This window comes from Anthonomus grandis, chromosome 14, assembly GCF_022605725.1.
Source record: "Anthonomus grandis grandis chromosome 14, icAntGran1.3, whole genome shotgun sequence".
NCBI classification, from domain to species: domain Eukaryota; kingdom Metazoa; phylum Arthropoda; class Insecta; order Coleoptera; family Curculionidae; genus Anthonomus; species Anthonomus grandis.
In genome coordinates, this window is record NC_065559.1 from 1,541,952 (window position 1) to 1,567,652 (window position 25,701).

Below are 25,701 nucleotides of genomic sequence, written 5' to 3' on the forward strand. Positions count from 1 at the left end.
TTGAAAATAATTAAAAAAGTCACTTCGGCTATTTTTGTTTCAAATTTTTATGTTATTTTTGTTTTTTTTTAATACTTCCTTGCTATATTTTCGACCATTTTAGGGCATATTTTATAAAACTCAACTTGATATTGTTCATTGATTATTTGAGGTAATTATTTATATTTTCCAGGTTTGTTCAGTTTTAAATTTTCCAAATTTTTCCCTGATTTAGTTTTACATAATTTTGTATTTATTTCGGGTATTTTTTTAAATTTACTAAGAATTGTCTATGTCTTGAAGGTTTTGCAAAAAAAATTGTATAATACAGGGTTTCCATCTATAACCTGACACATTTTAACTGTTTATTAACGAAAATTGGCTCTGTAAAAAAAAACAATGAATTTAAGACAATTTATACATTTTCGGAAATGGGATTTAACAGGCTTTCATATGAAATTAAAAAGTACAGGGTGTTACATTTAAATTTTTTGAGAAATCGGCCTTTGAAAATCATCAATTTTTTTCCTCCTATTTCAGGTAAATTTTGAAACTTGGCAACACTGTCAAAAAAAACTTTAAAAATATTGATGAAGTCCTGTGAAAACCGCATATTGTTATCATTTTTCGTTCTCGACTTATAAGCAGTTAAAATGTGCCCTGTACAAAACTAAGGTAAAAACACAAAAGCACAGCCTCTTTAAGTATAAATCTACTTTTTATAACACGTGTTTCGCTCCTATAGGAGCATCATCAGGTCTAAAAAATAAATTAAAAATTTGACAGAATTTATCTTTTATAGTATTTTTAAGGCACTTATAGTGGCTTTTTTTTAGAAATAAGAGAAAATTCAAAGGTATCCATAATGCTGGCAGGATTAGAATGATATTGTTAATTTTTGTCAAGGATTTGGGATAGAAATTTAATAGAAAAAAAAATTCCAGGTATCTAAAGTACAAAAAATAATTTCTTCCAGGAATTTGGATCAAAATGCTAAAACAAACAATTTTTTTTCTAACCTAGAAAAATTCACATTTCAAGTGAAAGTGTGAAAATTTTTTTAAAATAAAAAAGAAAATTCTTCCAGGCATTCAAATTTTAAAAAAAATGTCTCATTTCTTCCAGGTTTTTGCCCTCAAAATGCTAAACCAAAAAAAGAGTTAATTTTATTTTTTTTCTAATTTCCAAATGCCTGGAAAATTTCATGCATTAAAAATTCAAAAATAACTGGGTATTTAAATCGGGTTGCTCGAGAAATATATACAATTAGAATATGTATACAAATGCCTGGAAAAAAATCAAAAATTCAATTTTTCTTTGTAATTATCAAATTTATTATTTCTTCCAGACATTTGAACCGAAATGCCAAAAAACCTTTTTTTTTCAAAATTTCAATTTTGTTGTAGTTGAAAAAAAAAACGTGATAATAATAATAAAATATCATTAACATAAAATCAATAAATCATTGTTTGATAATACTGTCTGCAACTATTTGGCCTTAGCAACAGTTTTTTTGTCAAATATTAACTAATTATATAGACATCATTTAATGCCAATACGTTAAATCAAAAAATGTTTGATAGTAAATAAATCGTTAAATTTTTCATAGTGCCACGGATTGTAATGCTGTCTACAACTGCTCTGCCATAATTAGCAACGCAGCAACACTTTTTTTCCACACCTGCCTATTTCAATTTTTCCCTCAAATAAATTAAACTAAAACTGTAACCGTAACTATACTGTAATCATTTGGCAATACCGCGACACGATATGCTTTCTGCATGCTCTTTTCAAATGATGTAACATCTTGTCAATTATACGGGCTTAGCAACGTATCAACAGTTTTTTATCAAATATTGAATTGAATGAATGAATTGTCGAACAGTGGGCTGCCAAGGCAGTTGTGCATATAGTGATGGACCCGTCATGCCCCACAGGGGATTACCAGAGCCCAACAGCCTTATAGAAAGCGATAAGGCTCTCTGGTCTGAAGGACTTAAAGTCACTCGGTACACTGAAAGTGTTACCCAAGTATTTGAACCTGGCGCTTCCTCATTACCTGCATGGCCTGCGTGCCGTAAGATAATTTTCTATTTTATTCCAGGAATTATCCAGATGATATTTTCGTATAATTTTTCACAAATATGTCCTAGATTATTCCGATTAAATTTCAATTTTTTTTTCTAGACAATCAGAGCCATTTTAATCGTTTTCTGGTATTAAATCCCTTTTAGGCATTCGAAGGTATTCGTTCCTGGATTTACGTGCTATTCAAAAAATCTAAGGAATTTTAATTTTTTTCCTCGAATTCATTCTGTTCCAGGCATTCGAACCCAATTGATTTCTTTACATGCTTTCGAAGGTATTTTAAATGTTTGCTGCCGTTTTTTGAATATATCATGTAGTTTTTAATATTTTCCAGGCATTCGAAGCCATTTTAATTTTTTTTGCGGAATTAGGCATTCGAAGTCATCTTAAATTTCTTCCAGGCATTCGCGGCCATTTTGAATTTCTTCTTGGAATTAAATTGCAATTATTAGAATCACATTTAATCCCGAAATTAAATTTCTTCCAGGAAAAAACATCATGAAAATAAATTCCTTGTAGATATTCGAAGCAGTTTTAAACTTCTTTCTGGAATTACTGTCACGCATTTAAAGTCATTTTTAATTTCTTCCAGGAATTCAAAATAATGTTAAATTTATTCCATATTTTCTTTTTTAATAATAAAATGGTAGTAAATTGGAATTTGTAAAATTAAAAATATTGTAAAATATTTTGTTTTCTATATATTAGGAGCCATTTTATAATTTTTTTTCTCCAATAGAATTCCTTGCAGGCATTTGAAGTTTCTTCCTGAAATTCAATTCCTACCAAGCATTTAAAGCCATTTTTAATTTCTTCCTGGAATTGATTGCCTTCCAGGCATTCGAAGCTATTTAAAATATGTTCCTGGAAAATACCTAAAGTCATTTTAAATATGTTCTTGAATATCTTCTAAGCAATTGAAGCTATTTTAAATATCTTCCTATGAATGAATGTTCCTGGAATTTGAAGCCATATTAATTTTTTAGTGGTATTGAGTTGCTTCAAAGGCATTGAACAAATTTGTAATTTATCCTGGAATTAAATTTTTCAAAGGCTTATCCAGGAGAAAACTCGAAAAAAAAAGAATCCTGTTAGTATACTTAAAGACTATGATCCAATATTTATACCTAAAATACAGTTGAATTTAGACTATGTTTAATTTATTATTAAACATAGGTATCCAGAGGAGTTGGACCCTGCAGCCAACCTGTACCAGTTTTTTCTGGACTTTTATGCACTCTAGTCCAAGCTTGGAGCTTACCTTTGCAACCGTAAAAGCCTTAATGAGCATATTGATACGACTGTATTGCGGTAGTTTATCAAGTATTATCTAATTATATAGGCAGCATTTCATGCCAATACAAATCAAGTTCATCTTGACGTTATGAAATAAATCGTTAATTGTTTCGTGGTACCACGGCTTGTAATGCTGTCTACAACTGCTCTGCCATAATTAGCAAAGCAGCAACACTTTTTTTTCACATCTTCCTTGAATTTTAACATCAAATAGATTAAATAAAAACGTCATTTTTTTTGCTAAAAACTATTGCACTACCGCAATTTACACTGTAATCATTTGACAATTCCGCGACACTTAATGCTGTCTATATGTTTTTTCGAATTGTGTAACAATTGGCTTATATTTGGACTTGGAGCAAGATAGCAACAGTTGTCAAACCTTAACCAAAGATGCAGACAGCATTTAATGCCGCTTCAGATCAAGTATCTTAATTTGTTCAATGTCATAACTATACAGACAGCATTAAGTACCACCGTGTTGCTATTGCTCGAGAACTTCATTATTGTAGTGTCATTTTCCTTGAACTCAAGTGTGTAGTAAGAAACCGGCAACACCGCATAATATTCACGCCTCATGTTAATTTGATAATGTAGCAACAGTTTTTCTTTTTTAGCGTCACCGCAATTTACATAGTAATCATTTGGCACGATATGCTGTCTCCATGCCTTTTTACATATAAATGCAGCTAAAACATAGCATCAATTTTTTTTTTAGTTAAGGGTATATTCGGTATTAAACGACTAGGTGCTAATAAACGTAACCACTTTTAAACAACTTCTCACTAATTCTGGGGTCTTCTTTTTTGAGATGGTAAATTATTCTCCAAGTATAAATAAGGAACAATTCAATGATCGTTTGGCTCATTATTTTAAAAGAAAGGAAAAATATAAATTAACATTTAAATACTGATGATAAATGTGGATCTATTATCTTTAAAGTATTAGAAGTAGAGCTGCCCTTAACCTATAAAATTAGTACATGGGTTGGAATAAGGAATTGCCACACGCGATCTATCGAGTTAGTAAAAAGAAAAGGTTACTAAACATAACAGAGAAGCTTTTAACAATTTAACAAATAGGGTAATAAATCCGAGGAACTGCAAATCTGAAACGATGATTTTTGTATATTAATTGAAAAGAATACACAGATTTGACCCATATCCCGAAAAAGGATATGAAATAACCCAATTCGTATAAATTAAGCTTTAATTGACTTGCACCTACAGAGTAAAACACAATAAATTGATAATTTTTTACATATGAACTAGGTAATCGTTTGGACAAGTAGTAAGTATATTGCTACTTCTATGGTTGTTCGTTAATTTGCTAAATTATTTGAAATAGAAACTTCTTAGTACAATGTCCACTATATCAAGTTCATTTTAAGGTGCACTACCGAAACCCCATTAAGGGTTAAAACCTCTTAACAGAAAATACACAACTAAGCGAAGACCGATTTAATTAAAAGACAAATACCTCAAGATCAAAGCTAGAACTATTTAACTTGCCTATACATATATATATAACGCACATTCTATATAGTATAATCCCGTTTTAATAAACGATTTATTCTCTCATTACGCGAATAGTTACCCCGTATAATACACCCACCAGGCAAGAGGCAAATTGATGACGTTTCGTGCAACATCACTTTGACATTGTTTGGTTGGAAGGCTGCACACGCTAATAACAATTGTTTGCTCACTTGATACGGATGTTGAGACAGCTTAAGAGATGATTTATGATGAGCTTATTGTCTACCGGAATCCCTCACCGATGTTGCCGCCCGATTATCGCTCCAGATATTGTATATGTACGCTTAGATTGATACCGGTTAAAAGAGCCTTAATATAATTAAATTTATATTAAGGGAGTTATGGGAGTCAAGGAGTTGTTCCAGGCAGTTGAACGTCGGATTTTTTTTTTTTAACTATAAAAATTACATTCCAGGCAGTTGAAATTATTTTTATGTTCAAGCCTCTAACCTAGGAGGCCTTGCTTGCGTGGCTAAAAACCTACGAAAGTCAAGGCCTATTAAGTTTTTAAGGCTTGACCAGGTATTTTTGTTTTATTATTGAAGGTTAATCAATAAACAACATTTTTCTTTACTTATCCAGGCAGTTGGGATTAAGTTTAATTTGTGTTTGAACTGTCTAGAAAAAATGAAAATCACATTCCAGGCAGTTGAGATTATTTTTAAGTTCAAGCCTATTACCTAAGAGGCCTTGGGTGCAAGGCCTAAATTACCTACGAAAGTCAAGGCCTATTAAGTTTTTAAGGCTTGACCACGTTTTTTTGTTTTAATATCAAAAATTCATAAAATATTTACTTTTTATTCACTTGCTCCAGATAGTTGGGATCAGATTTAATTTCTTCTTAAACTGTCTGGATGAAATTTAAAATAGCATTCCAGGCAGTTGTATTTTTCTTAAGTCAAGCCTCTAGCATAAAAGGCCTTGGCTGCATGGTTTGAGATAGCAACGACGGTCAAGGTTTATTAAGTTTAAGGCTTGACCACTCTTTTTTCTAATTTTAATATTAAAAATAAATTAAATATTCACAATTTTGTTCACTTAGTCCAGGCAGTTGAGATCAAATTTACATTTGATTCTTCTATATTAGGATATTTCTGTTGGGAAATCTAGCGTAATAAATTGTGATCAAACATAATAAAAAAATCTTGATGCTGTTAAAGGCCTCACGAAAGTCCGAATATATTGAAAACTCGTGCAACGATTTTATTGGTTTTAGTTTTATATGAAAGCCAATGAGTTTCTAGACAAAAAAGGTATCTACAAGTTTCTTCGTAAATATAACCGTTTCAGAGTTATTGAGTAGTTTTTCAAGGGACTGAAATAATCTTGATACTGTCAAAGGCTTTACAAAAATCCAAATATATTAAAAACTCGTTAAACGATTTTATTGATTTTACTTTTGTGTGAAAGCCAATGAGTTTCTAGACAAAAAAGGTGTTTACAAGTTTCTTCGTTTATCCAACTGTTTCGGAGTTATTGAGTAGTTTTTCAGCGGACTGAAAAAACCTTGATACAGTCACAGGCTTTAGAAAAATTAAAATATATTAAAAACTCGTTGAACGATTTTATTGCTTTAATTTTCATATGAAAGCCAATGAGTTTCTAGACAAAAAATATATTTACAAGTTTCTTCGTATATTCAACTGTTTCGGAGTTATTGAGTAGTTTTTCAAGGGACTGAAAAAACCTTGATACAGTCACAGGCTTTAGAAAAATTCCAATATATTAAAAACTCGTTGAACAATTTTATTGATTTTACTTTTATATAAAAGCCAATGAGTTTCTAGATAAAAAATGTATTTACAAGTTTCTTCGTATATTCAACTGTTTCGGAGTTATTGAGTAGTTTTGCAACGGACTAAAAAAACCTTGATATAGTCACAGGCTTTAGAAAAATTCCAATATATTAAAAACTCGTTGACCAATTTTATTAATTTTACTTTTAAATAAAAGCCAATGAGTTTCTAGACAAAAAATGTATTTACAAGTTTCTTCGTAAATTCAACTGTTTCGGAGTTATTGAGTAATTTTTCAATGGACTGAAAAAAACCTTGATACAGTCACAGGCTTCAGAAAATTTCAAATATATTAAAAACTCGTTGACCGATTTTATTGATTTTACTTTGATATAAAAGCCAATGAGTTTCTAGACAAAAAATGTATTTACAAGTTTCTTCGTATATTCAACTGTTTCGGAGTTATTGAGTAGTTTTTCAACGGACTGAAAAAACCTTGATACAGTCACAGGCTTTAGAAAAATTCAAATATATTAAAAACTTGTTGAACGATTTTATTGATTTTACTTTTATATAAAAGCCAATGAGTTTCTACACAAAAAAGGTATTTACAAGTTTCTACGTAAATTCAACTGCTTCGGAGTTATTGAGTACTTTTTCAACGGACTGAAAAAACCTTGACACCATCAAAGGCTTGTGAAAAATCCAAATAGATTGAAAACTATTTCAACGATTTTATTGATTTAAATTTCATATGAAAGCCAATGAGTTTCGAGATGAAAAATGTATTTACAAGTTTCTTCGTATTTTCAACTGTTTCGGAGTTATTGAGTAGTTTTTCAAGGGACTGAAACAATCTTGATACTGTCAAAGGCTTTAGAAAAATTCAATTATATTAAAAACTCGTTAAACGATTTTATTGATTTTAGTTTTATATGAAAGCCAATGAGTTTCTACACAAGAAAGGTATTAACAAGTTTCTTCGCATATTCAACTGTTTTGGAGTTATTGAGTCATTTTTCAACGGACTGAAAAAACCTTGATACAGTCACAGGCTTTAGAAAAATTCAATTATATTAAAAACTCGTTGAACGATTTTATTGATTTTAGTTTCATATGAAAGCCAATGAGTTTCTACACAAAAAAGGTATTCACAAGTTTCTTCGTATATTCAACTGTTTCGGAGTTATTGAGTAGTTTTTCAACGGACTGAAAAAACCTTGATACAGTCACAGGCTTTAGAAATATTGAAATATATTAAAAACTCGTTGAACGATTTTATTGATTTTAGTTTCACATCAAAGCCAATGAGTTTCTACATAAAAAAGGTGTTTACAAGTTTCTACGTATCTTCAACTGTTTCGGAGTTATTGAGTAGTTTTTCAAGGGACTGAAAAAACCTTGATACAGTCACAGGCTTTAGAAAAATTCAAATATATTAAAAACTGATGAAACGATTTTATTGGTTTTAGTTTTATATGAAAGCCAATAAGTTTCTACACAAAAAAGGTATTTACAAGTTTTTTTGTATATTCAACCGTTTCGGAGTTATTGAGTGGTTTTGTAACGGACTGAAAAAACCTTGATACAGTTAAAGGCTTTAGAAAAATTCAAATATATTAAAAACTCGTTGAACGATTTTATTGATTTTACTTTTATATGAAAGCCAATAAGTTTCTAGACAAAAAATGTATTTACAAGTTTCTTCGTAAATTTAACTGTTTCGGAGTTATTGAGTAGTTTTGCAACGGACTGAAAAAACTTTGATACAGTCACAGGCTTCAGAAATATTCAAATATATTAAAAACTCGTTGAACGATTTTATTGATTTTAGTTTCATATGAAAGCCAATGAGTTTCTACACAAAAAAGGCATATTGAGTGTTTTTCATATTGAGAGTTACTGAGTAGTTTTTCAGCGGACTGAAAAAACCTTGATACAGTCACAGGCTTCAGAAAATTTCAAATATATTAAAAACTCGTTGACCGATTTTATTGATTTTAGTTTTATATAAAAGCCAATGAGTTTCTACACAAAAAATGTATTTACAAGTTTCTTCGTATATTCAACTGTTTCGGAGTTATTGAGTAGTTTTGCAACGGACTAAAAAAACCTTGATACAGTCACAGGCTTTAGAAAAATTCAAATATAATAAAAACTCGTTGAACGATTTTATTGATTTTAGTTTCATATGAAAGCCAATGAGTTTTTACACAAAAAATATATCTACAAGTTTCTACGTAAATACAACCATTTCGGAGTTATTGCGTCATTTCTTAACCCCCATGAAACAGAGAGAGATGAGTCAATAATACTTAAAAAAAAATCATAGTGATGATAAAATTTGATATCCCTGAATGACTCTCATAAAAAATTTATCTCAGCAGTGATTTTATTTATTTTCGCAATAATTGCGATGCTCTTGTAATCAGTAAAATTTTTTCTTCATTGACATTGACAGACTATACGTGACAGCCTGTCAATGTTAAGCCTCTTTACATTTTTAATGTCAAAAATGGCTGTCATTTTGTTTCTTTAGTATGAAGCAAAAGATCTTTTTATGTTGTAATTTCAAATCACTATTTTACCACAAAATCGAAATTTAAAAACTGTAACTTTGACAGGTCACTAATGACAGGCTGTCAAAGTTGGGCCATTTTTGACATTTTTTTATTGTTGTGTTGCTTGAAAAGCTCCTATTATTAGATCAAATTTCAATTTTAATTATAATAAATATAATTTTTTTTTAAATTCTAGGCCGGTGCTAAACAATGCCCCAGCATGTACAAAGACGTCTACTACAAAGCCAACAGTTGGAAGCAGCACTAGGAAGGATCATTTAATTATTTAAAGACATTCATATCCTATATCCATATCAATTTAATGGTTCATTCGATGGATGAATGTCATGGTCACGATTCACACACAAATTTAAAAACATATCATTAATAAATTAAATGTTATTTTGTGCTGAAGGGGAATAACTGAAAACTATCAATGTGTACCGAGTTAAGTTAATTAATATTTAACTTGGTACACACGCATTATATGAATATAACGAATATAATAGGCAAAATTAAATTTATTAAGAAAAGCCGCTTTTTTTTAGACTAAGTAGGTTGTTATTTGGAATATTTAGAAGAACGTTAACGAGTTTCAGTTATGGCCTAAAAAAACTTATTAATTGCGAAAAGTGAAACTTTGTTTTATGGAAACGCTTTGAGTGTAGAGCATTTTGCGTAAAAAAGAGTTTTTCTTCAAATGTATCATAAACTATTAGGATAAGGTACTTTAGGTGATATATTGTACATTTAGACGACAACAAAAAAATATATATATAAATAATATATTAACACTATAATTTATTATAAATATTATACTTTGTGTTAATTTGTACAAATGTTTATTTGAAATTAAACATTAAATAATGGCTATTAAACTATTTATGAGTTTTATTTAATAAAGTTCAAATTTTTAATTATTAAATATATTTCGGAATAATTTTATTAATTTGAATTTGTTGTCTGGACATTTTTTGTTTGTCATCAAACAGGGATGAATAGAATTTCTAAAATCACTGTAGAAATAAATACATGAAAATGACTTTTTTTTAATCACTATTGATATAAAAAACAAGAAGTGTTATGTCAGTGATTATCCATAAAAATCACTGCTGTGATAAATTATTTATATTGAGATTATTGTCGCTCTCACAACAAGTTTGTAACTGATCTTATCTGTGATTTTACAGTTCTATGAATTAATGAATATAGAAAAAAAATATTTATTTCTTAATGGCACTTACATCACAACAATGATTCTAATTATGATCACTATTGATATGAAAAACAACAAGTATTATGTCAGTAAGATTATCCATAAAAATCACTGCTGTGATAAATTATTTATATTGAGATTATTGTTGCTCTTACAACAAGTTTGTAACTGATCTTATCTGTGATTTTACAGTTCTATGACTTAATGTTATATAGAAAAAAAAACTTTTATCTCTTATTGGCACATGTATCACAACAATGATTCTTATTAAGTTTTAGTTAATATATCAATGTTACAATAATTTGTCTAATAAATCTAGATTGAGCCTCTTATAAAATCACTGCTATAATTTTTATTATGTATTAAGTGGGTGTTTTTGAGTCAATTTGTTTAAAAAAAAAATCACTGCTGTGATAAAAAATTTATTAAAATTTACACTGTTTTTCATGGGTTTTAACTTGACTTGCTCTAAAAATCACTGCAGAGATTTTTTTACGCCTTGTGGGTCAACGAACTTTAAAAATCACGGTATAGATAAATAATTAAACGCAGATAAGATTTTTTTCTAAAATCCTTGCTAAGAAAAATGTTATATAAAATCATGAAAAACGCTTATTTATCACTGTTGTGATAAACTCTATTAGCAAAAACTTTTTTACTGCTTTCCTGTCAAAAGCAATTTAAAATCACTGATGTGATAAATAATATACAGTGTTAAATAAATAAAAAGAAAAATTAAATTTCACACATGTTATTGTTAGAAAAACCGACGAGAAAAAAAGTATTTGTTGATAACAATTGAAAATCACTGTTGAGATAATAAATCTATAGTGTCTAAAGCGACTGACATTTTTTCACTGCTTCTATGTTAAAAACATATAAAAATCTCTGCTGTGATAAATAATTTATTGCGTTAACTAAAAAGGAAAAAAAAATTCACATATTTTTAGTAGAAAACCCTTTAAAATCACTGTTAAGATTAATATTTTATAGTATTTAAACCGATTAGGATTTTTTACTGCTTGCGTGTCAAAAAAAGTTAAAATCACTGTTGAGATAAATAATTCATAGTGTCTAAAGCAATTACATTTTTTTTACAGCTTTAATATCAAAAAAATATAGAAATCACAGATGTGATAATCTATTTATAGCGTTACCTGGAAAAAAAATTTCACATGTTTTGAGTAAAGGAATCCTTAAAATCACTGCAGTGATAAATAAATTAAGGTGTCTAAAGCATAAAAAGGAAAAAAAATAAATTTCACATATTTTCAGTAGAAAACCCTTTAAAATCACTGTTGAGATTAATATTTTATAGTATTTAAACCGATTAGGATTTTCTACTGCTTCCGTGTCAAAAAAAGTTAAAATCACTGTTGAGATAAATAATTTATAGTATTCAAAGCAATTACAATTTTATTACTGCTGTTATGTCAAAGAAATATAGAAATCACAGATGTGATAATTTATTTATAGCGTTACCTGGAAAAAGATTGCACATATTTTGAGTAAAGGAATACTAAAAATCACTGCAGTGATAAATAAATGAAGGTGTCTAAAGCACAAATGATTTTTTTTTACTGCTTCCATGGTAAAAAATTAAAATCACTGCTGTGATAAATATTTTATTACAATTTACACTGTTTTTCATGGGTTTTAACTTGACTTGCTCTAAAAATCACTGCAGAGATTTTTGTACGCCTTGTGGCTGAACGAACTTTAAAAATCACGGTATAGATAAATAATTAATCGTAGATAAGATTTTTTCCTAAAATCCTTGCTAAAAAGAATTTTATATAGAATTATGAAAAACCTTTATTTATCACTGTTGTGATAAACGATTTATTAATTTAAGAACTATTCACTAAAAAAATCACTGTGAAGATAAATAATAAATATTCTTTTAATCAGATTATATAGCGAAAAAAGTCCCGAGTCCATAAATTTATAAAATCACTACTGTGATAAATATTTTATAGTAAATTATTGGATTCGTATAGATGTAGCATTTAAATCACTGCTGTGATAAAGGTTATATAGAAAATAAGGAATAAGAAGATAAATAAAATTTTTCACTTAACAATAATAAAATAGATAAGTAATTTATGGTTTATAAGCCGTTAAGGAATTTCTTTAATGCCTTAAAATCACTGTTGTGATTAACTCTATTAACAAAATTTTTTTTTACTGCTTTCCTGCGCAAATCAATTTTAAATCAATGATGTGATAAATAATATACAGTGTTAAATAAATAAAATGAAAAATTAAATTTCACATGTTATTGTTAGAAAAACCGACGAGAAAAAAAGTATTGGTTGATAACAATTGAAAATCACTGTTGAGATAATAAATCTATAGTGTCTAAAGCGACTGACATTTTTTCACTGCTTTTATGTTAAAAACATTTAAAAATCGCTGCTGTGATAAATAATTTATTGTGTTAACTAAAAAGCAAATTTCACATATTTTCAGTAAAAAACCTTTTAAAATCACTGTTGATATTAATATTTTATAGTATTTAAACAGATTAGAATTTTTTTAGTGCTGTCTTGTCTAAAAAAAGTTAAAATCACTGTTGAGATAAATAATTCATAGTTTCCACAGTAATTACATTTTTTTACAGCTGTAATGTCAAAAAAATATAGAAATCACAGATGTGATAATTTATTTATAGCGTTATCTGAAAAAAAAAATTGCACATGTTTTGAGTAAAGGAATCCTTAAAATCACTGCAGTGATAAATAAATGAAGGTGTCTAAAGCATAAAGAATTTTTTTCACTGCTTCCATGTTAAAAAAAAAATAAAATCACTGCTGTGATAAGTAATTTATTATTTCATAGTTAAAAAACATTTTGAATCACTGCTAAGATAAATACGTTAAACTGATTATTTTTTTAATCACTATTGATAAAAGAAAAAAAATGTCTAATGTCCGTGGTTACCCATAAAAATCACTGCAGAGATAAAATTTTATTTTAGTTTTACTTCATAGATCACAAAACGATTCTTTACAAGAATTCACTCCACATTACTTGAAAATCACTGTTGTGATAAATAATTATATACAATTTACACTGTTTTTCATGGGTTTTAACTTGACTTGCTCTAAAAATCACTGCAGAGATTTTTGTACGCCTTGTGGCTGAACGAACTTTAAAAATCACGGTATAGATAAATAATAATTCGCAAATAAGCTGATTAAAAAATTAGTAAAAAACTAATTTTTTCATAAAATCCTTGCTAAGAATAATTTTATATAGAATCATTAAAAACGCTTATTTATCACTGTTGTGATAAACAATTTATTAATTTAACAACTATTAAGGAATCTGAAATCTTAAAAAATCACTGTGAAGATAAATAATAAATATTCTTTTAATCAGATTCAATAGCGAAAAAAGTCTCAAGTCGATAAATTTATAAAATCACTACTGTGATAAATATTTTATAGTAAATTATTGGATTCGTATAGACGTAGCATTTACATCACTGCTGTGATAAACATTATATAGGAAATAAGAAATAAGAAGAAAAATAAAATTTTTCAGTTCATAAGCCGTTAGGATTTTCTTTAATGCTTAAAAATCACTGCTGTGATAAACTCTATTAGCAAAAACTTTTTTACTGTTTTCCTGTCAAAAGCAACTTAAAATCACTAATGTGATAAATAACATACAGTGTTAAATTAATAAAAAGAAAAATAAAATTTTACATGTTATGGTTAGAAAAACCGACGAGAAAAAAAGTATTTGTTGGTAACAATTGGAAATCACTGTTGAGATAATAATTTTATAGTTTCTAAAGCGACTGACATTTTTTCACTGCTTTTATGTTAAAAACATTTAAAAATCTCTGCTGTGATAAATAATTTATTTTATTAACTAAAAAGAAAAAAAAAATTCACATATTTTCAGTAGAAAACTCTTTAAAATCACTGTTGAGATTAATATTTTATAGTATCTAAACCGGTTACAATTTTTTACTGCTTCCGTGTCAGAAAAAGTTAAAATCACTGTTGAGATAAATAAATCATAGTTTCCACAGTAATTACATTTTTTTACAGCTGTAATGTCAAAAAAATATAGAAATCACTGATGTGATAATTTATTTGTAGCGTTACCTGGAGTAAAGGAATCTTTAAAATCACTACAGAGATGAATAAGTTAAAGTGTCTAAAGCAGTTGAATTTTTTTCACTACTTCCATGTTAAAAAAATTAAAATCACTGCTGTGATAAATAATTTTTTTCATTTCATAGTTAAAAAAAATATTTCACATTTTGGGGTTAAAAAATATCTTAAATCACTGTAAAGATAAATGCGTTTAACTGATTATTTTTTTTAATTACTATCAATAGAAGAGAAAATAAGTTTTATGTAAGTGGTTACCCATAAAAATCACTGCAGAGATGCAATTTTATTTTAGTTTTACTTTATAGATCACAAAGCGATTCCTCACAAAAATTTACTCCACATTACTCGAAAATCACTGTTATGATAAATAATTAATTACGTTAACTGAAAAAGAAGAAAAATTAAATTTCACGTGTATTGAATAAAAGAATATTTAAAATCACTGTTCTGATAAACAATTTATTTTACAAGATTTCAAACCGATAAAAATTTTTTTTTTATTTTTTGGTTAAAAATTGGCATAAAATCACTGTTTACAACAAATACTTGAAATCACTGCTAAGATTAGGAAATAAAAGAGTTTTCAGGATTCTTATCGACTAAGCGTCAAATTAAACTAAAAATCACAATAAATCACCGCTGTGATTAATTTTAAATTAATTGTAAGATTAACGTTAAAAATCATTGCTAAGAGAACAATTTGAAATCACTGTTGTGATAAATTATTTATAGTCCAATATTTTTTTTTCAATTTCCGAAGAAAGAACCGAACAGGATTTACGTTGACTTTAATTAAACTTACCTTAAAAATCACTGTTAAGATTATCGTTTAATCGTTTACAAGAATTCAGTATGACAAATGTTAAAAATCACTGTTGTGATAAATTATTTATAGTCCAATAATTTAAGCCGATTAATTTTTTTTTCTATTTCTTGTTCAAAATCACTACCAAGAAAACCGAACAGGATTTACGTTGACTTTAATTAAACTTATTTTAAAAATCACTGTTGAGATTATCGTTTAAACGTTCGCAAGAATTTAGTATGACAAATGTTAAAAATCACTGTTGTGATAAATTATTTATGGTCCATAATTTTTTTTTAATTTCTTCGTTAAAAATCATTACAGAGAGAACCGAACAGGATTTACGTTGACTTTGAGTAAACTTTCCTTAAAAATCACTGTTGAGATTATCGTTTTTTCGATTGCAAGAATTTAGTATGACAAACGTTAAAAATCACTGTTGTGATAATTTATTTATAGTCCAATAGTTTAAACCGATTACATTTTTTTTTCTAATTCTTGGTCAAAATCACTACCAAGAAAACCGAATAGGATTTACGTTGACTTTAATTAAACTTACCTTAAAAATCACTGTTGAGATTATCATTTAATCGATTGTAAGAATTTAGTATGAAAAACGTTAAAAATCACTGTTGTGATAAATTATTTATGGTCCAATATATTTTTTTAATTTCTTCGTTAAAAATCATTACAGAGAGAACCGAACAGGATTTACGTTGACTTTAATTAAACTTACCTTAAAAATCACTGTTGAGATTATTGTTTAATCGTTTGCAAGAATTTAGTATGACAAACGTTAAAAATCACTATTGTGATAAATTATTTATAGTCCAATATATTTTTTTTTAATTTCTTCGTCAAAGTCATTTCAAACAGAACCAAACAGGATTTACGTTGACTTTAAGTAAACTTATTTAAAAAATCACTGATGAGATTATCGTTAAATTGTTTGCAAGAATTAAGTATGACAAACGTTAAAAATCACTGTTGTGATCAATCATCACCAATGTATTTTTTTCAATTCCTTCGTTAAAAGTCATTACAGACAAAACTAAACAGATTTACGTTGATTTTGAGGAAACTTATGTTAAAAATCACCGTTGAGATTATCGTTTAATCGATTGCAAGAATTCAGTATAACAAACGTTAAAAATCACTGTTGTGATAAATTATTTATGGTCCAATATTTTTTTCAATTTCTTCGTTAAAAGTCATTACAGATAGAACCAAACAAGATTTACGTTGACTTTGAGTAAACTGATCTCAAAAATCACCTTTGAGATAATTTTTTAATCGGTGAAAAGAATTTAATAAGGCCAACAAAAAAAAATCACTGTTGTGATAAATTTGATATTTATAGTCCAATTTTTTTTTTCAATTCAATCGTCACAGACACAACCAAACAGCATTTGCGTTGACTTTAAGTAAACTTTTGTTAAAAATCACTGTTGAGATTATCGTTTAATCGATTGCAAGAATTTAGTATGACAAACGTTAAAAATCACTGTTGTGATAATTTATTTATAGTCCAATTTTTTTTTCAATTTCTTCTTTATAAATGATTACAAACAGAACCAAACAGGATTTACGTTGACTGAAATCACTGTTGAGATTATTTTTTAATCAGTGGAAAGAATTTAATAAGGCCAACGTTTAAAATCACTGATGAGTTAAAAAATGATCAGTTAGAAGGCAATTTTCCAATAACTGTCTTATTATATCCAAAATAAAAAATTTTCTACTGGTTACAGATGAGTTATGTTAAAACATATCCGAGATAAAAAAAAATCTCAGTTGGTATTAAATCACTGTAGCGATCTGTATAGATGCATTAAATCACTACTGAGATAAGGAAATAAAACAGTGGTATAGGGTTTCCGAGTAAGTAAATCAATATAAAAAATGTAAGTGGTGGCTAGTTAGATTTCTTAGTGGTTTTAAATTGAGCATTGAAAATCACTGTTGAGATGAAAGGTTTCGGATCCCTAAATGCTTAAATCACTGTTGTGATTTATGAGCTGTAAAAGAACAAATTTTGGCAGTAATTACAAAAAGTTGCCTAAAGTTAGGTTAGGTGTTAGGTCATTCCTATTAATTTGAACAATTTTTCTACAAAGCCTTTAAGAGTTTTTCCTCAATTCCTTTTCACACAAAAAGACTGTTTTTTTGCATATTTTTAAAAATTTTCCTCAATTTTACCGTCAACATAAGGAACTGCTTATTACCGTAATTTATGGGTTTTTTGGCCCCCCTCTAGCTCTACAATAACACAACTACTTAATCAAAACGAAACAATAACAGCATATTTTGCAACAAAAGAATCGCGTTATCTGGTATTAACTTGGGAACATTCCGTTCAATATATGCAATATACGGCATTGTAGATAAAACTCATGGTTTATATAACTGTTAACCATTAAAAAATAAAACCGAAAATTCTAATTTAAAAAAAGCACTTTATCAAGTAATTAAAAAAAAACCGTTATCTTAGAATATAGGGTGTCCGAAATAATTCTATGAAATCCACTTACTAATAATTACGACTAATTAATTTATCGAACTATTTACAAAATAACCCGATGATAAATTTCTAGTAAATATACGATAACAATATAACGGTTTGACCATTAATAACCCTCAAAAGAACATCAACCGACTTAATTTAAATAATGAAAATTTCTCTGAATTACGTCTTGTTATTCGCTATAATTATTGTTTTTCTTATGGAAAATGTAGAAGGCGTCCCCAAATACCTCCCGAGGAATTTCACGAAAATGGGATACAACTTCGCCCATACCTGTCCAAAGGGTGAAATACCCTTGAAGGGGTTGTGCAGGAAAGTTTTTGATTTTTATGATAAACAAGTCGAAGGGTGAGTGTTATTTTGTTAACTCTAATGTATATTGAGACATTTATTGCGTGTCTTGTGTGTGTGCCTAATTAGGTATAAAAAATGTATAATTTTAGTTTATTAAGTGCCGAAATATAGCTGGAAAATATTCTGGGTTCCTAAACAATTTTTATGGGTTGTACAATAGTACATACCCATCGCAGTTTGTACAATATAATTTTAAAAATTGTCCAATTTTTGCCTCAAGACCCAAAAGAACGATGAAAATTTTCCAGACTCAATTCAAAACACGCCCATTTTTTATATAAGTAAAATTGCCCCTTTTTTAATGGAAAATGGGCTTGAAATGCATAAAAAAATAATACTTTTAGTACAGGCACTTGATTATATCGATATTTTCATTTAAGTCAAAAAACTAACTAATATAAAATATACAAACATTTGGTTTTAGTGCATATATTATCCAAAAATACACACTTTTAGTCCTTTACAATTTTTCTCTATTTTTAATACCTTACGAGCTATTTGCCAAAAACCTTTTCAACATTTGGTCCTTCAAGCCGGATTTTCGACATTCAAACGTCAATATCTTAACATTGAACGGAGGTAATCCTATAGTGTTTCGGCTCATTTTAATCAGCGCGAAATTTACTATTATTAATTATAATTAATTAAGAAAAAAATTAAAGGATGTCAAAAATAATTAAACAAAAATATAAAATTTTGGCTTTTTCTTATAGATTATTTAATATCACACACTTTTTGTCTTTTGCAATTTTTCTCAATTTTCAATATTTTACGAGCTATTTGCCAATAACCTTTACAACATTTGGTCCTTCAAGCCGCATTTTCGACATTCAAACGTCAATATCTCAACAACGAACAGAGATAATCCTATAGTGTTTGGGGTCATTTTAATCAGCGCGAAATTCACTATTATAAATTGTAATTAATTAAAAAAAATATTAAAAGATGTCACAAAATATTAAACAAAAATATAAAATTTTGGTTTTTTCTTAAAGATTATTCAATATCACACACTTTTTGTCTTTTGCAATTTTTTTCTATTTTCAATATTTTACGAGATATTTACAAAAAACTTTTACAACATTTGGTCCTTTACGCCGGATTTTCGACATTCAAACCTCAATATCTCAACAACGAACCGAGATAACCCTATAGTGTTTGTGGTCATTTTATTCAGCTCAAAATTCTCTATTATCTTTTGTAATTAATTATGAAAAAATCCTAGGTTATGAAAAAAAGTTGAAAATTTATACAAAGTTTTTCTTTCAGCACTTAGGTTACCTAAAAATACACACTATCTATATTTTGCAATTTTTCTGTATTTTTATTACTTTAGGAGATATTTGCCAAAAACCTTTACAACATTTGGTCCTTCACGCCGTATTTTCGACATTCAAACCTCAATAACTCAACAACGACCAGAGATAACCCTATAGTGTTTGGGCTCATTTTATTCAGCTCAAAATTCTCTATGATCTTTTGTAATTAATTATGAAAAAATCCTAGGTTATGAAAAAAAGTTGAAAATTTATACAAAATTTTGCTTTCAGCACTTAGGTTATCTAAAAATACACACTATCCATATTTTGCAATTTTTTTGTATTTTTATTACTTTAGGAGATATTTGCCAAAAACCTTTACAACATTTGGTCCTTCACGCCGGATTTTGGACACTCAAACGTCAATATCTCAACAACGAATAGAGATAACCCTATAGTGTTTGGGTTTATTTTATTCAGCTCAAAATTATCTATTATTTTTTGTAATTAATTATGAAAAAATCCTAGGTTATGAAAAAAAGTTGAAAATTTATACCAAATTTTGCTTTCAGCACTTAGGTTATCTAAAAATACACACTATCTACCTTTTGCAATTTTTCTCTATTTTCAATATTTTACGAGCTATTTGCCAAAAACTTTTACAACATTTGGTCCTTCAAGCCGGATTTTCGACATTCAAACTTCAATATCTCAACAACGAACCGAGATAACCCTATAGTGTTTGGGCTCATTTTACTAAGCGCGAAATTCACTATTATAAATTGTAATTAATTAAAAAAAATATTAAAAGATGTCACAAAATATTAAACAAAAATATAAAATTTTGGTTTTTTCTTAAAGATTATTCAATATCATACACTTTTTGTCTTTTGCAATTTTTTTCTATTTTCAATATTTTACGAGATATTTACAAAAAACTTTTACAACATTTGGTCCTTTACGCCGGATTTTCGACATTCAAACCTCAATATCTCAACAACGAACCGAGATAACCCTATAGTGTTTGGGCTCATTTTATTCAGCTCAAAATTCTCTATGATCTTTTGTAATTAATTATGAAAAAATCCTAGGTTATGAAAAAAAGTTGAAAATTTATACAAAATTTTGCTTTCAGCACTTAGGTTATCTAAAAATACACACTATCCATATTTTGCAATTTTTCTGTATTTTTATTACTTTAGGAGATATTTGAGAAAAACCTTTACAACATTTGGTCCTTCACGCCGGATTTTCAGCATTCAAACATCAATATCTCAACAACGAATAGAGATAACCCTATAGTGTTTGGGTTTATTTTATTCAGCTCAAAATTATCTATTATTTTTTGTAATTAATTATGAAAAAATCCTAGGTTATGAAAAAAAGTTGAAAATTTATACAAAATTTTTCTTTCAGCACTTAGGTTATCTAAAAATACACACTATCCTAGGTTATGAAAAAAAGTTAAAAATTTATACGACATTTTGCTTTCAGCACTTAGGTTATCTAAAAATACACACTATCTATATTTTGCAATTTTTCTCTATTTTTATTACTTTAGAAGATATTTGAGAAAAACCTTTACAACACTTGGTCCTTCAAGCCGGATTTTCGACACTCAAACATCAATATCTCAACAACGAATAGAGATAACCCTATAGTGTTTGGATTCATTTTATTCAGCTCAAAATTCTCTATTATTTTTTGTAATGAATTTTAAAAAAATCCTAGGTTATGAAAAAGAGTTGAAAATTTATACATTTTTCTTTCAGCACTTAGGTTATCTAAAAATACACACTATCTATATTTTGCAATTTTTCTCTATTTTTAATACTTTAGGAGATATTTACCAAAAACCTTTACAACATTTGGTCCTTCAAGCCGGATTTTCGACATTCAAACGTCAATATCTCAACAACGAACCGAGATAACCCTATAGTGTTTGAGTTCATTTTATTCAGTTCAAAATTATCTATTATTTTTTGTAATTAATTATGAAAAAATCCTAGGTTATGAAAAAAAGTTGAAAATTTATACGAAATTTTGCTTTCAGCACTTAGGTTATCTAAAAATACACACTTTCTATATTTTGCAATTTTTCTCTATTTTTAATACTTTAGGAGATATTTGCCAAAAACCTTTACGACATTTGGTCCTTCAAGCCGGATTTTGGACACTCAAACATCAATATCTCAACAATGAATAGAGATAACCCTATAGTGTTTGGGCTCATTTTATTCAGCTCAAAATTCTTTATGATCTTTTGTAATTAATTATGAAAAAATCCTAGGTTATGAAAAAAAGTTGAAAATTTATACAAAATTTTGCTTTCAGCACTTAGCTTATCTAAAAATACACACTATCTAACTTTTGCAATTTTTCTCTATTTTTATTACTTTAGGAGATATTTGCCAAAAACCTTTACAACATTTGGTCCTTCACGCCGGATTTTGGACACTCAAACGTCAATATCTCAACAACGAATAGAGATAACCCTATAGTGTTTGGGTTTATTTTATTCAGCTCAAAATTATCTATTATTTTTTGTAATTAATTATGAAAAAATCCTAGGTTATGAAAAAAAGTTGAAAATTTATACCAAATTTTGCTTTCAGCACTTAGGTTATCTAAAAATACACACTATCTACCTTTTGCAATTTTTCTCTATTTTCAATATTTTACGAGCTATTTGCCAAAAACTTTTACAACATTTGGTCCTTCAAGCCGGATTTTCGACATTCAAACTTCAATATCTCAACAACGAACCGAGATAACCCTATAGTGTTTGGGCTCATTTTACTAAGCGCGAAATTCACTATTATAAATTGTAATTAATTAAAAAAAATATTAAAAGATGTCACAAAATATTAAACAAAAATATAAAATTTTGGTTTTTTCTTAAAGATTATTCAATATCATACACTTTTTGTCTTTTGCAATTTTTTTCTATTTTCAATATTTTACGAGATATTTACAAAAAACTTTTACAACATTTGGTCCTTTACGCCGGATTTTCGACATTCAAACCTCAATATCTCAACAACGAACCGAGATAACCCTATAGTGTTTGTGGTCATTTTATTCAGCTCAAAATTCTCTATTATCTTTTGTAATTAATTATGAAAAAATCCTAGGTTATGAAAAAAAGTTGAAAATTTATACAAAGTTTTTCTTTCAGCACTTAGGTTACCTAAAAATACACACTATCTATATTTTGCAATTTTTCTGTATTTTTATTACTTTAGGAGATATTTGCCAAAAACCTTTACAACATTTGGTCCTTCACGCCGTATTTTCGACATTCAAACCTCAATAACTCAACAACGAACAGAGATAACCCTATAGTGTTTATGTGTTTATAGTGTATATGGGTTTATTTTATTCAGCTCAAAATTATCTATTATTTTTTGTAATTAATTAAGAAAAAATCCTAGGTTCATAAAAAAAGTTGAAAATTTATACAAAATTTTGATTTCAACATTTAGGTTATCTAAAAATACACACTATCTATATTTTGCAATTTTTCTCTATTTTTAACACTTTAGGAGATATTTGCCAAAAACCTTTACAACATTTGGTCCTTCACGCCGGATTTTCAGCATTCTCAGTTATGAACAGAGATAACCCTATAGTGTTTGGGCTCATTTTACTCAGCGCTAAATTCTCTATAATTTTTTTGTAATTGTGTCAATAAAAAAGTCAATCAAAAAAAATGTAGAAAAATATAAAATTTTTGCTTTATTGCATAGATCATCTAAAAATGCACAATTTTTATCTCTCGAATTTTTCTCTATTTTTTATACTTTAAGAGATATTTGCCAGAAACCTGCCTAACATTTGGTTCTTCGAGCCGGATTTTTGACCTTAACACATCAATATTTTACCAACGAACGGACAAAACCCTACAGTTTTGGGATCATGTCACCTTACTGACCTCTTCATTTAAGTAAACAATAAGCTTCAACTGCCTGGAATAAATTTGTTACTTTTTCAAACATTTAATTTTCTGATCTCATTTAAATGAAAACTAGACTTGGAAATACACAAACAAAGGCTCTCGGTGTGCCTGGAATTGAAAAATGTTCAAAGGCAAATTTTCCAGACAGTTGAAGAGTAAATAAAAAATACCTGGAAATATATTGTCTTGAATTGACAAAAAAAATCTTGGCGCCCAACAGTGTGGGTCCAAATTAAATAATTTATTGTCAACTGAGGGTAACAGATTAACTTTTTTTTTTGTCGACGTTTCGGCTTATAATACGTCATCGTCAGGGTAATATAACAAAAACGAATTTTTTGAAAATATATTTCTGGGTTCAGGTTCGACAGTTGGAAGATTTAGAATTATTGATTGTGGAATTATTGGAGCTATTTCTAGGCCAACAGTATTGATTTGATATAGAAGAAAACACTTCTATTTCTAGACTTTGTCATAATTTAGGACCCTTCTAGGTTGATAGTATTGATTTAACGTAGAAAAACTCGCGATGCATTTCTATACTGAAAATGATGTTGATTTATTGATGAAATTGAGACCTTCCTTAGTTGGTATGTGATCAACTGATTGGAATAAAAAAGGAATTTTTCCAGGCCATGCAGAAGGTTCCAGATAATCTAAAAATTGTATAAAACTTGTTTGAAATATATTAGTTTTTTCAGTAAAAAATTTCAAAGATGAGCATTTTCGGACATAATTTATTAAAAATCAATTTTCCAGGGATTTGACGTTTTTTTTTCCTAAAAAAATAAAGAAATGACAATCAGGCAAACAGTTCTTTTTTGCCAAAAATCAAATAAAGTATTTTTGATTTTGATTTGATTACTTCCAAAAACCCCTCTGTCGAAACCCCAATTTGACCTAATCTGTACAAACCGTCAAAGTCGAAAAAACACACTAAGAGAATTTTATTAAGACCGACTAAGTTCTCTCATAAAATAAGCAACTAATTAAAAACGAAAGAGGGCAAACACACTTTTTCAAATTTTCCCAATTTATTTGGACCGAGCGTAACGACATTGCAAAGTTTTATAGTCGAGCACCGGCTTTCTTTTTGATAGGCCCGTATAATCCGTAATTACTTCATTGCTAATAAAGTTTGGCAAGTTCTGGTTCGTCTTTTGCGGAACCAGTACCATGTAAACTATTTTTCTTTACAGTCATTAGATTTCATTCGTTTTTAGGTAGAAGCGAGACTCTCTTCAAGTAAGGAGGATAAGTAGTACATAGCATGTTAGATCCTAGGAATAAGATATAAATTAAAATGTTTAAAAAGTATATAATAGAGTTTCTTTAGTCCTATATACCCAGTAGATTCAGGAATAGAATGATCTTCCAGGTTCATCAAAGAATATTTCAGAAAATCCCCCAAATACTCAATACCATCTTTAACTACTCAGAAGAGATTCTGGTTTAAGTGAGAAATTACTTGAAAGAGTTAAATTTTCAAGATTTAAGGAAAACCTGGAGGAATATTGTTTTGATTCCAGTTAGTTGACCTCTTCGTTTAATGGAATGCCTGGAAAAATATAGTTTTAATTCCAGGCACGTCAATCTTCTAATATTCTCATTTAAATAAACAGTAAAGCTGATATTTAATAACTTAAGAAATTACAGAACTAATAGCATTTTCCGATTTATCTAGATTCGTTATTTAAAATTTATCGACTGATCCAGTTCCTTCGATAATGACGTTAAGTGCCTGTAGAAAGTTGCGAATAATAATCAGTTTAACTAGAAAGCTGAAATTTGTACCTGGAAACACAAAAATTGTATTAGCAACTACACTGTTGGGCGCCAAAAATGTTTCGTGAATTCAAGGATTTTTTTTGTTCATTTCAACGTATTAGATATCAAGCAGCTTTTAATCAAGCAGACTTTAAATGCCTGGAAAAATTTAGTTCTTATTCCAGGCAGTTGATCACATTAACCTTCTGATTTTCTCAATTAAGTAAAAATTGACAAGATGTTCACTTTTTTAAATTTGCGGTTAAGCAGTGTAAACAGTAACAAAAGAACCAAACAATTTTTTTTTAAATAAGTCAATAATAAAAGTCTAATGAGTTCAAACTAGGTGATCTAGCTGGTCACTTTATGTAGGTATTTCATAGCTTTATCCATGAATCTGGAACAGAAAAATATAACCCAGGAGGTCCATTGTCAATCACTTAAGGAAAAATAGAATTTTCCAATTTATTTACATTTGTCATTTAAT

The 25,701-nt window shown here is 28.2% G+C and overlaps 1 protein-coding gene and 2 long non-coding RNA genes across 5 annotated transcripts in view; all 3 read left to right on the forward strand.

The window, feature by feature from the left end:
- The window catches only part of LOC126744515 (carbonic anhydrase-related protein 10), a 440,398-nt gene extending 430,319 nt beyond the window's left edge, over positions 1-10,079 (forward strand). For all 3 annotated transcript variants that reach the window (XM_050451949.1, XM_050451950.1, XM_050451951.1), the window contains one exon: positions 9,395-10,079. In XM_050451949.1, coding sequence (XP_050307906.1) covers positions 9,395-9,466 — 72 coding nt within the window. In that variant the 3' untranslated portion in view covers positions 9,467-10,079. The remainder of the gene's footprint in view (positions 1-9,394) is intronic.
- Positions 10,080-17,951: 7,872 nt separating this feature from the next.
- Positions 17,952-24,769, forward strand: LOC126744480 (uncharacterized). Its single transcript, XR_007663205.1, has 2 exons — positions 17,952-18,224; positions 24,671-24,769. It is a non-coding gene; the product is annotated as an uncharacterized LOC126744480 (long non-coding RNA).
- On the forward strand, positions 19,832-22,555 carry LOC126744481 (uncharacterized). Its single transcript, XR_007663206.1, has 3 exons — positions 19,832-20,017; positions 20,581-20,631; positions 21,269-22,555. It is a non-coding gene; the product is annotated as an uncharacterized LOC126744481 (long non-coding RNA).
- Positions 24,770-25,701: the final 932 nt, after the last annotated feature.